Genomic DNA, 19,280 nt, shown 5'->3' with positions numbered 1-19,280 from the left:
TATAATGATCGAAGTAATGACTTACATTCATGATAATATGATAAAATTAAATCTCTTGAGTGCGATATGGGTTACAACTTACAATAGATCATATTTTATTCGTCTCAATATTATTTCTCTATTAAAACAACATCTGAAGCCTTATACACACCCACTTATTATAATATAATGAAATTAAATACGTCGTTATTATAATGAATTTTTTTATCAACTGGATGCCACAGCGTTGCTAAAAATACGATATTGAAAATAAATAATTTTTTTTTCGAATGAAAGCTAAGCTAATGAGAAAGGTCGGTTATCGAATTTCCCGTGATTTACATATACGATGAGTGAAATCCATACCGTGTAGACGTGTAGTTTGTAACGACATAGTTATACAGTCGAATGACCAATATTACAATATTCACAATAGACATGTTTAGAAATATTGTGATGTACACATGAATGTTTGCACTGATAAAAATAATATTTGCATAACGTGTATTTTATCGTCATATAATCTGCTTTATTCGTTCTACATCCTGAGTTCACTATAATAAATAATAGCAACAATATATTCGGATGCTGAGATTTATTACGTTTTTCATTAAATCCGAACGGGTTAAGTATACATAAATTATTATTTTTATTGGTCATTTACTGCGCAAACGAAATGGGAATTAAAACAAAATGTACCTACATATAATATTATTATATATTTTGTAATATCATGATGAATGTTAAATATTAATCAACACGTGTCAGATGCGAGAGCGATTTCTCTTTATAACCTAACGTCATCGTGTGCATATATATATATATATGTACATCGTATATACTTTATTGTGTGTATAATACATACATGCACATCATCCGAGTGGTTAATTTTACACCTTTATAGTATCGCTTCCCGATGGCCGATGCCGACCACTCGGTACTTTTCACACGTAAATTATTGTTCGGAATCTTAATATATAGGTAGGTATGTCGCGTGCAGTAAGTTGTGTGCATTGGGTTCCCTAGTTACGTTGGAAATATAGTTAAACCGGTTAACGGATACATACCCTAAGATTGTATTTAAAGCTTCCTATAACGATAAACTGTTTGTATGATATTATAATATGCATAACTTATTTATCGATACTAACCAAACAAATTACAGTTTTATATTTACGTTTAGCCGAGTTATTCGAAATTCTATTTGGAATGTTTCACACGGCACATAGAAATGTATTCGTTGGGGAAAAAAAAAGATAAACGATTATTTTGTTACCTACTTAATATTATATATTATTATGTAGTTATTTATTGATTATAGGTACCTACTAGGTTCAAAAATCCCCTCCCTATAATTTCACTGTAACTATACGAAATAACGCAACCATCGTAATCTGTCTTTAGAGTGCATGAAAATCGTTGTTTGTTTTAATGCTAGTAAATATAATTAAAACAATTAAAAAAATACGCTATTATTGAAAGAATAAAACTAAAAAGTGTTGTTGTTTTAAAACTGTCTGATTTTGATTTGAATTACAAATGTTAAATTTAACGGCAGCGACAACATGCTCGCCCTAGTCGGAGCCATTGTTGTTTTAATTTAATTCCGCGTGGGTTTAAAATAACATTTGAACAAAGCGAGATTTGAAAAAAAATACTTAAATCGAGATTTGTTAGAAAAAAAAATGTAAAATGCATTAGCTTTTACGTTTAATTTATTATAATATACATTATATACTGTATACACCCTCGCGAAACACTAAAAAATCATTACAATAATAAATTGAAACGAAACAAGTCGTAAAAAACGATCGATAAAATCACATCAGGTAACTAACAAATTATTATTGCAATAATATATACATATATTATGAATATCGTATGTATCTGTCTATACTGTATAGTTTATACTATAGTACATAATAGGTGCATAAAATTTAAAGATAATATTACTGTACTATGTATATATATACAAAAAAGTAAAAAGTTTCGCAAGAGGTGCGTAAGAAAGACTAATTCGGAAAACTAAAAATAATATTACCGATTTTAATCAATTTCATCGGTATACCTAATAATATTATACGACATTTCCTTCGATATAATCGCACTCGTATAAGCGCAAAAATAATAATATTATAAAATTATATTATTATGCATTTTTTTAGTGTAAACTATTTTGAAAAAAAATATATCTAAAAATTATGTCATGTGTCATATTTTGTAATTAATCAATAATTTAAAATGTATTAGTATGTATAGTCTTATAGGTAGGTAACCAATAGTTGTAACATGTACTTATCACATATAAATTAATAAATACATAAGCAATATGATAATATGATAAATATTTTTATTAATTATTGCAAAAATATACATATTTTGCGGAGTATGTTGTACCTAGTCGTTGTGGAGTTTTTCGCACATAGGTACAATGTATAATGTATAATATATGGTGGATACACTTGCGCAGCAATAATCATACTCAAACATCATTTGGTGTTCATAAAAATACCGATAACTTTAGATCGGCTGCGTATAACAAACCAAATAATACAAGTATAGGTATATCGGACACACATCGTCTTGCGCATTCTAGTTACATTACACTAAATTTAAATGTGTCACCGACATGTAAATTTAATTGTTGATATTTAAAATGTTCTAGTACAATAATATAGGTATAAAATTGTCATGGAATCAAGCGATTATTTTACCAAGGTTATTTCTTCGGATTTTCCAAACTTATCCATATTGTAATATTTAAATATTAAATACAATAAATTCTAATTACCGTAGTATAGAGACGTAAGACAATGTCTAGTCCTATTTACAAGAAATTCCTGTGAATATTATAGGTGACTAAGTATAATATCTTATCTTGACGCATCGCGAGGCGCGTAATCTTCGGGAAACGGGTGGCACGTGTCGTCGGGCCGGAGGTGATCAAGACTCGTTTGGCAACTGCAGCTCAACACTACATAATTTGACACAAAAATGGTTGGTTATAGATCGATATTCACGGACGAAATTTCATAGTATTGCACAACGTGCTCCTGGACGTGTATAGGAAAAGGAAAAAAAATCTCAAAAACGTTGGAATCGAACGGGCACGGGGAGAAAAAGACTGCGACGAACATTTAATCGATAGAAAATGTTGTCGTTACCCGCTCACCGTGAGTATACCGTAAACAATATGGTCAACGGTCACCCAGGCCATGTTTACGCGGTTGGACCGTACATGTTTGGAATCTCTATGAATGTCTTCGAGACAATAACTTTTCAAATACGAATTCCTCAATATGGGCTGTAAACACGTGGTAAGCTCGGTTGAGGCATATACATAGCGAGTGGGTAACCACGATATTTTTTGTTATTCATCAATGATCATTCTCACGACAACGAAGGTCATCGCCGTCCGTCATCCGTATCAAATGATTTTCGCGTCCATGCGAGTAGGCATAAACGTATTATATTATAACTTATAAGCGTTGTGCAATTCGATGAAAATATGTCCACGAATTTGATTTAAGTAATTATTTTCAAGACACTCTCTTATGGTAATCAGTAATCACTAATCAAGTATAGGTACACTCGAGTGCGATAAAATTTCATTTCGGCGAAACGAGTCTTAAACGAGACGAAAGTCGCCGACCGTTTTTTGTGGATTAATTATCTACGTGCCGGGGCCAGCTAATAAAGGTAATTGTAGTTGGATGCACATCAGTCACCTATATTAGTCACTGGTTCCATAAAAGAATAGTCAATAGAGTCAATTTCATATAGACAATATTATATACAAATAGCGTTATATTTTTGAAATTATTCAAACATTTTAGTAGGTCTATGTGTATTTCAAATAATTTTAATATTGAGATTCGTTAATTCTTTGGTCAGAATCATTAAAAAAAAAATGTGTATGTTATATTTTTTATAGCTAGGTATATAGCGGAAACGACAAGAACCGCACGTCGGTCGACCCCTCTGCAGTCACGTATTACCGCTATCGATAGTTTTGCTCTGATTCTGTTAAAAACATAGGTATACTGATATACGCAGTCAAGTCTTGTTGAAAAATAATATTTTCTAGTCTACACCGGCTAGCACTCGGCGAATTGTATACGATAGCCTGAGGCTGGTGTACGATTTTCGCGGTATATTATATTATTACGTCCGGTGATTGAACTCGAGTCGCTTAAACACTAAACCCTCTCCGTGTAAGTACGTATATCAACAACGACGCATGAAAATGTTGGATTTGTTATTATATTTTATCGTCTTACGCATTATATTTTATATTTGTACCTAGGTAGTAGGTACTTAAAATGTGCCGCGGCCAACATGGTCGCGTGGAATATATCGTCTTAAGTCGACCGCGGATGAAATGTGGTGCCGGTTGGCCTCGATGCCGTCGCACGTTATTAAAATATAATATCGTCATACACCTATATAATATACTATTGAAGTTAACCGGTAGGCAGGTATATAAATATTGGTTTTCGTAATTGTCGTAGGTATATTGGGACGTGGAGGAAAAAACGGCGGCGGTAGAGTAAGAGAGAAGAGATGGTCGAGGGGAATCCGAGTAAAAAAAAGTCGTTCCGTGGGGGCATTGTGATGAAAGCCGTTTGTTTGGTAGAGAACAGGCTACCGTCGGGGTAAAAAAATGTAAGAAAAAACAAAACAAAACTGGCGCGATGACACTCGGCGGCGGCGGCGGCGTCGGCGGCGTCATGATTTAAGACTCGGCCGCGCCGCCGCGCAAGTGCGTACAGCGTTAATATTTATAATACGCGTTCGAACGTCACAAAGGGCGATTGTGCGTGTGTGTAGGTATATAAGTCTGTATGTGTATTACAATAATATAATATAATATACACTGGTATAGGTACGTGCGGAGAAAAACACGGGAGACGATTAAAATCTTTCTCCCGGTTTGTTTTATATTATATCTACTAATATTATTGGCTCTCGTAACCCGGTGCAGCGGCAGCATCATCAGCATATATAGCACCCTGCCAACACACACATACACTTGTGCGATGGTATCGCAGTCGGCTACAAACGCGTATAAATATATAATATTTTTTAATATACGCGATGCACACTGCACGGGGGCGAGAGCGTACCTATAGAGAAAAGATTCTTTCTCGGTGCATATATATATATAAAGATAATAATAATAATAATACTGTTAAAGTGTCTCGTAGATACCAATATGTGTATAGGAAAACTCGTTGCCCGGTTGAATTATTATAGGTTCGCGGGCAGGTAAGTAGGTAGGTACCTACTCGAAGGCTGTGAAAATGAGTTTAAGCAAACGACGACGACAACGCACTAATGACTTCATGCCTATAACCATCAGCACCGTCGCCGACACAGTCGTTATAATAATATGCGGTACATACCGGGTAGTTGGTGCCTACGACAATGAAAAGTTAAGGCCCGTACACTTTTTCGATTGTTGTTTATTTTTTTTTATTATTATACGGCAACAAAACGAACAAAACTTACCGTCTAAAGTTTTTTCTTGGTAAACTGATATTTTTTCCGTCGTTGTTTGTCGCTATATACAGAGGTACCTGTGACAATGAGACTTGTATAAAATTTAATTTTGTTACTCATTTAATTTTTGCGAAAGGCGGTGGATGGATATAGCTTCATCAAAATATGATCGCGTGCACAATTACTCATAAAATAACTAGCACAACGCATATCGATGTACGAGTGTATAATGTAATAAAGGACGTTATGAAATATGATGAAGATTTTTCGTTGACACAAAATTAATTACATTACAAAGTTAAATTATAACACGAAACCACGAAGGCAAGTTTTTTAATGGCTTTAGTAGTTTTAGTCTCGCATTATTAATGTCACGTCGGACTAAGTATCAAAACATATAAAATTAAGTTTTGTTATTATTTAAGGAAAGATTTATCGTTTCAGATTGAAAAGATAAAAAAACTCATCCGAAAATTAAACAGGAACTATTTATTTTACGTTCTATATCGGTCTTATTATTTATAATATTTTGTATAGAGTTCTGAATTCTTCAACCTCGTGGCGTGTGTATAACTAAGATTAAAAAATATATTTGTTGTGTCTGTGTGAAATAATAGTTGCTTAATTTAAACCGACGTTTGTTTAAATTTATAACTCTGATTGTCGTACATACACTGGTTACACAAATCTTACGATACATAAATGATGGATCTACGGTACGTAATACGTATGGGTGTATACGTTTGAAATAATATTTAAGCAATTTATTTTATTTCTTCATCAGCCTTATGTGATGATAAAGCCAACGTGTGTCGTGCACTCGTGCCAATATTTGATTCACCTACACCTAACCTATAGGTACCTATCGCACAAATATTACTTAACCTGACCTGGTTGCTCATAATTCGTTAAAATATAAACTATACCATGTACCAAAATACTATATATTATAATATATTGTCGGAACGTCGCGATAATACATATTTTCATATTATACTCAATATTGTCCTCAGATAAACCGATCAACCGAATTTATGACGGGAAATATCAAATATTTCGAAAAAAAGATGTCCGTATATACAGTAAGATTGCGTGCGTCAATAATGTACTGCAGAGTACAGTAGGGTTAGTACAGTCTGTGTGACTTCATTGGTGGACGTTATGCATTATAAGGAATTGACGTGTATAATAATCCTCACAGTTTTTGTCACACGAAATTTGAAACACCCTTTACGACCGCCACGGGAATATACAAACGAGTGAGAAATCGTCGTCACTACATAGTATGTATATACAGAAAACAGACGTTATTATATACCTTATAAATAGGTATCAGGAGTGTCGTAATATAAGTATTATATTTCTAGTTTAGCTACTGCACATTGTATTACATTATAATATAAGGATTAAGGACGTTGTCGACGAAATACACTTTTAATAACTTAATATTATTATATCTACCTCTTTAATACAATTACCTTTGTGTATAGAATATAGACGTGATTTAATGCGGCAGAAAAAGTATCAGAAATGTGTGTAGACAATTCTTGTTGTTCTCTGCAATGACATAATATTGACATTGTGTATTGTTTTAACAAATACACGACAGTTAATAATATATAATAATACTATACCGATTTAATATTTATCATTTACTATTTAGTATAGTCGATTGTAACAAAAACGCAATAACTGAATATTTTGGTAGAAGTATGCACATAGACGTCGTCGTGACTTTAAACAATGATTTAATATGTTCTTAGAACTCAATCAAAAGATTAATATTTAATTTAATGATTTAGCGTATTCGTGTTCACAATGTAGTAAAATCGAATTTAAAAAATACGTATAAGGTATAACAACCATACGTGAGTGTAAGAAGTCTATTACAGTGCTCATAGGTACGCCATACCTAAAAATAATGACGAGCGGGCGTGAAGATCAGCCGAAAATTTTCCCGTTTTCAATGATGCACTTCATTCCGTCTCGTCCATGTATAGGTACTGACTGGCAAATTGTATCACATACATCTTATTTTATACGGTACACCTTATTTATTTACTTCCGTAATCAAAATTTTATAATTTTAGGTTTCATATTTTCAGTCAAATAAATAGGAAAACGGAAGAGTTGCTGTTTTTAATCTTTGAAATCATTGCTAATAAAAATGAGTTCATATAATATATTAGATAATATAATGAAATAATGACTGGTATAGAAATAAACGGCAACCGAAATTGTTATTATAATATAATAATTTTCCAGGGAGATGATATGTCACTCGTGGCTTTGGCACGTTCACCCCTTCCCAAACCATCATGTCCTCGGGTCCCCCTTATCTGAGGGAGTTAGACGTCAGCTGTGCATGGTGTCATACTATATAATATTATATTATACTACATAATATTATATAATATACAAACGTAATATATCTGCATAGAGATGTGTTTTATCCGTTACCTACGCATATTGTTCGTGTCGAGTAGACGTCGCACGCGACCGTTTTCTTTTTATTTCCGTTTCCTGCCCGCTGTACATAATACATGCATATATATATATAGTGAGACGCCAGCGAACGGATCTAGCTGCGTGATTTATGTGCATTTGCTCGGATTTCCCAGTATTTTCTTGTGTATAAATCGTGATAGAGAAAGAGGGGAGTGAGCATTAGACCTCGTGTATACGATTCGTTACCCGCCGTCTTGCGGTCGCGTGCGTACTGTTGTCGACGTGCCTCGCAGCTGTGGTAATTGCTCTGCGTCAGCCAAAATGTCCGAGACTTCTTCGCGGCGGTTTTTACGCAGAGCAGCCCGAATGTGTCTACGGTTAGTAAGCAACACAGTTTGCGAGACGATTATTTTGATTACGCCGTTATAATATATTGTATAAGTAGGTAGGTACTCCTATAAAAAAAAAGAAGCGACTTGCATTTGTCGAAAAGCTGTATTTTTCCAAGAAGAACATGCGTGCACGGCTTCCGCTTTGTAGAATATTTTATTACGCGGAACACCATATATTATATTACGCACAGAACAATTCGCTATTACCCCATGGTCCAAAGTAGGATATTGAGGTACATTTTAAGAACAACAAATATTCATTATTATGATATTTTAGGGCAGGACTATAAAATATAGTATGATAATGTTGGAATTGGAAAGCTTAAAGCACATTCGGTTACAAAAATCAATAAAGTTTTTTTCTCTGCGTTTGAAGACAACCTTTTATACTAGAAAAAATGTTTTAATATTGAGGGTGGTTTATACCTTCAGGTAGCAAATGCAAACTGCTCAAAACTAAAAATTCCTAAAACCTTTTAAAAATAATCGGGGAAAAAACTCGGCAGGGGACGAAGCAGTAGTAGGTTTATTATATACATGCATACCTACATTATACGCGTATATAAGATATTATTCCTCCTATAGCCACCTACTCGCGGGCTATATGACATTATAATGTTACAACAATGTTTACGTCGCAAATCAATTAGTGTAACGGTTATGGGTGGTTGAGTATTGACGCCAACATATATAAATATAATATTGTTTCACGACGAGATTTTCAGACGTCGGCGGCGGCAAAATCGAGGAAAATGCGGCGATTAGCTGGAGACGGATTAACGCGGTGGCACGCGTGCGACGTAAATAAAATAAGCGCGCGCGCTCGCGGTTGTCACGAGTGAAACCGATGTACGATGCAAAGAGAAAAATATCTCATTTTCTTGTCCGCGGGGTTCCAATTCATTACACAGTACACACACACACACACACATAATAATAATATTATACGCGCGTGTGTTCTCGTTATTATTGTTGTGTTACAACAACCTTCGGACCGGTTGATATCTTGATTGCCGCGTAAATTTATTTTCTTTGTACGCGCGGGTACGTACGTTATAAATGGGTGCGCGCGTTTTTTTTAATTCTCGCACGAGCCCGGCGAAAGGGTTCGATACTTCATGGATACTCATAATAATATTATGTAAACACGAAAAAACACGTGCTCGACTCTGTGCCGTATTTACTGGGGAGGGGGGGGGGGAAATATTTTATATTATACCTCCCCCTTGGCCTACTTTTTTGGTTCCAGAGTTTCTGTTCCGATGATGCTCCTATATGACTATATTATTCATTATATACATCATTGTACAATCTATTGGCGAATTACATGATTATATGATATTATAAGAGTGCGGGTCCTCTTAAATAGTACATAATTGCATTGCTTGATTATAAAAGTACAAAAAAAAATGTTGTACACAACTTTTCTATTTTTTGAAAACAATAACGGTGTTTCGACTTTCTATGCATATTTATTGAATTATATAACTTGTTTGAAGTAAAACTTATCAATAATCCCAATTTCTGCTAGGGAACTTAAAAATGTCTTTATAATTTTCTAAATACTCTACCGACACATATGGGTACTGCATTGATACTAACATACTTATTAGTAATTAAACTTCGGTATATGTCACCAAATTGCGTTAACCAACAACGCTACACTCCTCGGGACTCGGGTCATCTCTTCTACCACGGGGTCGTTATGCATATGATTATACACACGGCAGGATGACGTTTTCTGTAAATTACTAGGTATATGAGTATACTCTGCATACTACAGACTAATCTACAACAGGCATCACAACATATCGTACGCTATTGTTTTTTTTGTTTTTCTCATACTCACGGTTTCTTTTTTTTGTTTTTCAGGCTCTGGGATCGAAATCGTCTGATGCTTCTGCCAACAAATGTTTTAGCCGATGAAAATTATGTAACCGAGGTAAGTCAACTAGATATTATTAAATTATTTCGATTGTGTTAAAATATATTACTATATTAGGGATGCGCACATACTCGTGGAGTACACCTTATAGGATTTATATGATTTTATATGAGTATTGACTGTCTTAGAAACGTTTGTTTTATTATTATGATAGGTACATTATATAGCTACCGAGGCCAAATGGTATACGAAAAATAATTATAAGTAGCGCTAGCCATAAATGCATTAGTAATCGATAATATTATCATTGGAAAAGTTTTGTTGTTGAGCTATAAAACGTTTAATGCAGTAAGAACTAAGAGATGTACAACATAATATTAAACTGAGCTGCGGGGAGGACGTCGCAATTAAGGCATGTTTGTGTACTCCGTACGTCGTCGGTTTTAAATTCTAGGAATAGACGTTAAGACAAATATAAATCCGAGCTGTGTCCATAATAGTTATTCGTGATGAATATTAAATGAGATGTCCATTGGCGGTTTCCAATGACATTATTAGTGGGTAACCGTCCTTGGATCTTGACGAAGGCTGAACAAATACACGCGGGAGAAACGTCGGGAGCAATTTCAAACGTTCGCCCTGCGCGAGACATCGTTCAATGTTTTAATTAGAAATAATTTTTTGACAGCCGATTTAAATTAAACAGCTGGACCGGTGCCAATATTTAGTAGGTTAAATGCGACACTAATTGGGGCGTAGTCACAATTTTTGATATATCCATATTATGCACGCTCCCGGAACCCCAACGTGAAGGTACAATGCACATATTAATATATTATACTATTATGTATAGTTGCGTGATATTTAATGAAGTTATGCGCGTGTAACTGCACCAGGTGAAAACAATCCTACCCAATATAATAAACGACATTTTTTTTCCGTTACATAATATTGCGAGTGTATAATATCATAATAATATATTAATATGTATTTAATAGTGCCATGCGTATTATTCTTATGTGCTTCGTCGCGCATGCAATACCTAACCTGTAAGGCTGTAACTAAAAATTATTACTTGCAGTCCTCTGCTGCAGCCGTCGTCTGGGTTCAGGTAGTCGGATTATGATTTCGGACAAATTTACCTTCTTCTGCAACAGCTACATCATCGACAACATCACGGTTATTTTAATAGTCTTCACTGGGGTTTATTATATGCTTACCAGTTACCAGTTACCGGAGAATCATTAATCATGTAATAATATCTCCGTTCTATTGAGTTTAATACCTGCAGTAGTAGTATGACACTACAATCGCTCAAAATAGGGATTAATAAAATACATATATATCCTTATACGCGCATTGTATGTAATGCATTGGGCTATGTTGCTATGTTGTAGTGGTACACGGCGGGGGGATTATTTTGAGACAACAGTCTGTATATACTGTCAATTGTCATGACTAATCTTGTTACAATTTAGGTTCACTTAGGATAGTTTATAATAAGTTAATATAGTCACCCAGCGCACCCAAAGTATAGCTGCATGCTCAGCATTTTTTTTCACAATAATTGTTGACATTTTTGTTTATAATTATATTGCTATTTTATAGATTTATGTAGCCATTTAGGTATAAGGTATACATTTAATAATCCATTCAGTTTTTTTTTTACTAAAATACTATAAAACGGCATGTTCAAACATATACATGGTAAAAAAGTGATTGAAAAGTTGAATGTCTTCATTGTGTTTTCTAGCCAAGGGGTGTTTCTAATAAATATTATATCAATGATAATAATATACAAATAAATAAATAATAACAATACATTATAACAATACATAATATCCGCGTGGATCATATATTATATCGACGGTATACTTATAAAAGTGGCTCTTGATTAATTCACATATTATTGTTCTTATTTTGTAGCAGTAAAACCTTGATTCTGACTTTTAGAACTCACTCATTTGAAATAGGTTGCAAGGACCCGAACCGTAGGGGACATGACCCCGGTCCGAAGTTAATTCATGGTTTAAAATATAATAATATTTGATTTTTTCAAATTTATATCCTCAGGTTTTAATATTTGAAGTATACATATATTGTTAACGATGATTATAAGGAAAAAAAGTCCATTGTAATTCGTATACTTGGTTCCTTTATTTATGATGGCCAACTATATAATGATTAGTGTCACTAAGATGATTGGCACGAAAAAACTCCTAATAAAAAAATCTTTACCATTATAATAATGACATTGTTATTGTGTAGTCAAAGAATAGGTTTGTCTATGGAGATTTTGTTTTCTATATATTATTACAGACGTCGGACGAGTGTGCATGAATAAATTCGAAATGGGTGTATAATTTTTCTCTCATTATAATAATTAATAAGACATTGTATACATATTATATCGATCAAATTGTCTACAGAAATTTTTAATTTGCATGTATTTAGTCTAACCCATAATTAGACATCTTCTTTGTATAAGCCGTTCGCTTTTAACCCAAACGTCGATGGGCATATTGACCGTCGTATAATATTGTATATTTATTACATATATAAATAATATATTAAATTGCCCCGATTTTTGATGCTGCTATAAAAAATGAGCCAAATGGTTTTAAATATCTTCTAAAATTCCAATGTAAGCGATCAAGTTTCTCGCAATGGATATCGATGTATACCTAACACATATTATTTTATATGAGACCACTTTATAAACAAAAACCTGCAGTGTGTTTGCGTTTGTAACAAAATTCGCCTTAGGTCCCGACGCGTATGTATGTAAGTATATGCTACGTACTCCCCTCGCTTAAACTCTACAGCAGTATCGCGCGTGTATATATATATTAAATTGTATACAAGGCTACACTAATTTTTCAAGTCAATTTTAGTACTTTTGAAAATAATGTTTTAATATAGTATAAACTTTTTAAATAAGTGTAACACTATAATATTTTGTTTATTTTTCATAACAATCTATTTTTTCCTAGTTTATGATACCTTTATTAAAAACGTTTCGATATTATTAATATTTACAGGATTTTTTTTGTTGAAAAATATCCTTCAGATTATAAAATTAAAAATATAGGATGTATTGCTGAGAGACAGTGTCTCTATAAAATCTAAAATAAAGAATACCGATAAAATAATAAAAACATTTAGTATCTATTATATAAATACTTCAAAATAAAAAATAACATTTTAATTTGGAAAATTAGTGTAGCCAGTCAAACGGCTCACCCCGTATACACAGTTTCTGCAACGTTTAACGTTTTGGCTGGGTATAATAATTCAAAAATGCGATTCCCGTGTGCGTTGTGCGTTTACCATCATGCACGTCACTCGAGTGGGGACGCGACGCCACGACCGCGACGGGGTCGCACATCACTCGGGGGAATTATAGCGATCCGACGTTTTTATCCCAATCGATATCAAACAACCGCGGCGGCGGAGGCAATGCTCGGGCGCATAATATACAACGTAATAATAATAATAATAATAATAATACCGACGAGGGTCTCGATCGAGTGTGTGTACCTATATGTGTTATTTCTTTTGTCCGGCATTACAAAATTTCCTGCCGTTATGACCCGCAGGTAAATCGTGTGTAGATACATACGCGGTATACACTACAAATATTATACCATACATAGCATATTATGTAGTATTTTTATTATTATTATTAATATTATTATAGGCATGGCAACAGTTCTTCGTTTATTATAACGCGTGTGTACAGAACTACAACTATAACGTATAGGTATAAGTATATACTTGTGGCGCGCATCACACACTCTTGTAGCGCGAGGCCAACGAGCCAATGAGCTGCGTTCGAGTATAATTTATATACACACGAGACGGATTACTATATTATTATTATGATATACGTACGAGATGTCGGACGCGTGCACTATGCCATGGCGTGCGTTTTTCAAAGTAGATTTTTGTTTGTGTTATTTTTTGTTTTTATATTATTTTCGTCTCGTTATTCTGACGCGTATACAGTAAGTAATATTAGTAGATTAGTAGATTAGTAGTACGCCAACATTGGGAAGTATAGGAAACTGTAAAACCGCGCAGTCAGACTTGATAGACATGGCCACACGGGCTATATTATTATAAAATATAAAAACAATAAATATTTATCGACATCAAAGATCACCTACATACATATCGTTTATCAATAACTAAACTTTGGAAATATAATAGGAAAAAATCTTTAGGATAAGATATGCAACGTACAACATAATATTAATAAGAAATTACAATTTTTCGTTGTATAATAATAATATTATGTAAGTAGGTACAACCCGTACGCCGCCGCGGTGCCTGAGCTGCGCGCAGGGGGAGCGTTCAAGTCTCCGCGGGATAATTTAATGGTCGGCGGTGTTCCATTTTGTTGTACAAATAATTATAATAACACTCGTCGTAGATAGGTACAACTATATTGTTATGCATACTATATATACCTGTTATTATACACGCGCGGGGCACAATGCATGTCGTATCTGTATATATTCACGCACACGAAGCGTTATTTATTTTTTTGACCGACGACGGGGGTGCAGACCTAACCGTCCATGTTTTGCGTTCCCCGCTCGACTGGATCGAAGTGGGACACGACTGGTTAATTAAGGCATCATTCACACGTGACACATATATTATAATATATACGTATACGTATAAAACCCTCCCTCGGCTACTAATTAATCACGGAAAAGAAAAAAGAAAACCTTATTTTGAATAATATATTGTATAATAACGTAGTGAGCGCGTCTTCTTCGTACCTATGCTATAATAATAATACAATATACATATTTTAAGCACGCCGAGATATTTCCGTCCGTCCGTCCGTGTCGGTTATATCACACGCGGTAATATTATAACGAACATGTCCGGCCACTAATAACGCGATCCGACGTACACGTATTATACTTATATATTACATGTATATGTGTACCGGCAGTCGTCGTCGTTGGGTTTTCAACACATAATATTACCATAATCTCATGACACGACACTCTTCTTTTGTGCGGGCGCGCGCACACTAGAGAGCTCCCGTCTGCCGCCGTTTGTACATTATTATTATTATTATTATTATTATTATCATCATTATTAATATTCCGACTAGTGTAATATGATAAATTTATAATATTGTGTAGTGTATATACAGACTTGGCCGAGCGTCGGTGTAGGTGCCACCGTTGAGGTATGTTCGGTCCAGGTCGCCGGACAGCAGAAGACGCGTGTCCGTCTCAATATGATGATATCATCATCATATTTTTCTATTCGTCGAATAATAATAATAATATATAGGTACCTAATAGCGATTATTACTGTACCGTATTATACTCGTATATTCTCGTCGCCGCACATTATGCACCGTGTCCGACGACGATGAATATAAAATTATATTATATTATTATGTATTATTGTCGTACAGCGTTGCGCAGGTGATCCGACGACAATGCGCGCCGTCGTATATTATATTATGGAGGTTGGAGGTATATAATACACGCGTACCTATATACCGATCGAACACGCGAGTACCGTTTCTGTGGCACGCAAACAGAAATAATGTATTATTAATATATAGGTGTATATATATATATATATATACATGTATGTCAGCGTGATTTATATGTACGAATTGTGTTCGCATTGTGCGAGCGTAACGTAGGTATGCGAGAGTCGCGCGTTCCAGACGAATCGTTTCCACCCGAGAAGAATCTCACTGAGCTCGTACGTCTTATACCAAAAGCCGAGATATTGTATATTATATTATAGGCGTTTTACCCGTACACGTATTTGTTTATTTATTGTCCGCGATTTTTTGAACATATTGCGCGATCGCATATAGAAATATACGGCGGGTACACCCGGCAACTCGGATCTGTATACATCTACATATTATAATAGCCAATAGGTCCGGGTGTGATATATTCGCAGTTGTAGGCGTAAAATATGTATCGTGCGACGGACACGTAAATTTTCACGTTTTTCGTATAGAATTTAAAACCCTAAGGAGAAAAACTATACTATTATATGACGTGTCTATATATATTATGATGTGTATACTAAAATATGTATCCTATACATGCGCGTTCTCGGCGATTATTCTGTTCGATTCGCATGAATATATATTTTATTTTTTTTCACTCTTCTCTATTCTTGGGAACCGTCTCGCTCATAATAATATACGCGATACTTGTAGGAAAAATACACCTCGTTATTGTATATACGTATATTGTACCTATATACCATACAATATATATATTGCCATATCGGTGCGCTGAAAGTATACTATATACATTATACGCACATCAATTTATCATGTGTTATCCCGGTAAAACAACGTGTCGTCCGCGATTGGCGAAGATTTAGCAGCTAAGCAATACATTTTACTTGTATATACCGCATCATGCCGTAGCTATATAGCATTATACTATATCGACATTACCGTATACATCTATGTGTGTGTAATAATATATTATATAAATGTATAAAAACACTATACTATATAAAAGTAGTTTATTGGACGTCTCTTTGTGGTCTATAGATCAAATCTGCAGTATGGCCGTATAGACTTTTTAAACTCTATAAGAGCTACGGAACAGGAAGCACTCAAATCGGGCACAAATAGTAATAAATTTACCAGTGACGTTCAAAGTCCACTGTCTGCTGCGGCAGAGACTGGCTGTTGCCTGCAGTTGGAAGAGTAGGAAAAAAACCGGCGAAGACGTTAAAGAGGAAATTTACGACTCCGGGCTATCGAGTTTTCTCGTTTGGTCAATTATACAGCTATATAAATACATAATTAACTTTAGTGCAAAAATGTTGAACGTTCGACAAAAGTTTGAAAGTGCCGACGGGGATAGAGCGCGAAATTTATAATCACCTGCAGGTTGTATTTAAGATAAACAGTCTCATGGGATGCATTCCTCCCGATTTTTGCGAATGCCAAAAACTATATAATTTGATCGTTATTATGTTTTAAATTCATCACCGAGTATAATTTACGACAAACTTTCGGACGTTGCTTCAAGTATTTGTACACCGCAGCGCAATATATCATATCATATAATAAATATACGCAGCGTAGTCAACACTGCAGAACAATCGTATATATAGTAATACTGGCATAACACTGACATTGGTATAATAACGATAAATAATAGGTGCTTGTAGTCAGGACAAAGCTGGGCGAATATAAATAACGAGTTTACTTAATAAATAAACAAAAAAAAACTGACCCTGGCAAGCTATTATAATAAATAATTATATATATTATGATACTTTGCAGTCTGCAGCGTCAAAGGAAAAAAGGGCTCAGACGATTTGTTTTACTTTTTTAAATCAAATAATATATACGATCTTCTACATCTCAAGTATTCCAATGGCTTAATTAGGGCTAAATCGAGTGGGAGGTCACTATCATTTTTTCACTTAAGTCCATACGTAAATAAAAAATATATATTATATATTTCGAGAAAAACCAATCACAATGCAATATTATTAAGTATTATTAAAATACAATAGTGACAATATTTGACGATGGTGAAAAATTATTTAAGTTTGAATTTACTTGAGATTTGGTAATTCTACTATAGGAAGTTGATTTTTGAAAATGTTGATTAAAATTTATATTATTTAACCTAAAATATTTCAAAAAGGTTAATGTTTTTCGAGATAATGATTATATCGTTAAAATAATCAACCATTATTGGTAGGTACTAGGTACTTAATATTATAACGTATACCCTGTTAAACTTCCCTCATGACTATGTCACTGAAGTGTATTATATATGTATAGCTATATACGTGTCTTGTTCATATATTCATAATATAGGTAGGTATACGTTTATTTTTGACGATTATTTCGGAGTTATATCGGACCGGATTATTTGTACACGCGGTGGGAGGGGGGGGGGATGAAAAGAAACGGAATAATCAAGTGGAAACTCGTTATTGGACCGCGTCAGGTGTTACCTATACTACGATATAGATGAAGTTGATTGTAAGCATGCAGCCTATATATTTTGTATTATATTATATTTATATAGAGGTATTAGGTGTATACGAGCTGTAGCATTTCGGAAACACGTTTATTTGTAATTATAATCACGATTCACGAGAGATAATATGGTTTTTTTTCTCCATAATACACAATTCAATATAAACGCAATATGCTTCTGCTGTAATTTTTTTCGGGATGACGTGCAGGGTGCTGCCGAATATCCTGCAGTAGTTACACTATTATATTGCACCTACCTGTACGAACCGAAGTCGGTCGTAAATTGGACCGCGGACAGGAATAGAATATATATATAGAGTGAGAGAGACAATAACGTCGGTGGTTTAGCGCTGGCGGCACCCTGCAGTACGTCGCGGCGACTGCGGTACTAGGAATGCCACCTGGGAGGCAAACAGGCCGACCTTCGACAGGCAGCAGACCGCCGCCGCCGCAGCCGCCATCGCCATCGCAGCAGCCGCCGCCGAGTGATGTCTTCATCAGCGCTCATCGAGAGCGCACGCCCGATCATTATTATATTATTATATGTGTACCTCTACACGAATACGAACCAATCCAACATTTGGGTTATCTCTCAATATACCTGCGCGTACAACAGCAGCAGCAGCAACAACAGCAACAACAACAACAACACCGGCAACAATAATAAATATTGTAAATGTTAAATAATATATTACACCTCGGCGAAGGTTCTATATTATGTTATAATATGTGCATTGTGCACCTTTAAATCATCGGCGATCGTTCTGCACGGAGTGTGTCGGTTGGTGTGTGTTACACGCGATGTGGTTTTTAATTGAAACACTTATTGTTGTACATTATTTACCACATACGGTGTGTACATAGACGGCGTTGTCTGCCGAGGGGAATGAGCAATACTATTATTGTCCACGCCAATCGGAACCGAAGATGTCGCGTGCGATAAGTTAATTTATATAAGTATATACGACATATTGTGCGTACAGATTATGACCATTTAATGAATAATATACCCAACGACTTGTAATATACGCCAATCTAATTATTAGATACTGCCCGG

At 34.7% G+C, this 19,280-nt stretch overlaps 1 protein-coding gene across 1 annotated transcript in view; it reads left to right on the top strand.

Annotated features, from left to right (window-relative positions):
* LOC132938326 (uncharacterized) overlaps positions 1-19,280 on the top strand; it is a 75,880-nt gene that overhangs the window by 7,917 nt on the left and 48,683 nt on the right. The window contains exon 2 of the mRNA XM_061005100.1: positions 10,194-10,263. Within this exon, the coding sequence (XP_060861083.1) occupies positions 10,216-10,263 (48 nt within the window). The 5' untranslated portion in view covers positions 10,194-10,215. The remainder of the gene's footprint in view (positions 1-10,193; positions 10,264-19,280) is intronic.

This window comes from Metopolophium dirhodum, chromosome 2 (genome assembly GCF_019925205.1).
Source record: "Metopolophium dirhodum isolate CAU chromosome 2, ASM1992520v1, whole genome shotgun sequence".
Lineage (NCBI taxonomy): Eukaryota > Metazoa > Arthropoda > Insecta > Hemiptera > Aphididae > Metopolophium > Metopolophium dirhodum.
This window is presented reverse-complemented; position numbering and strand designations above follow the sequence as displayed.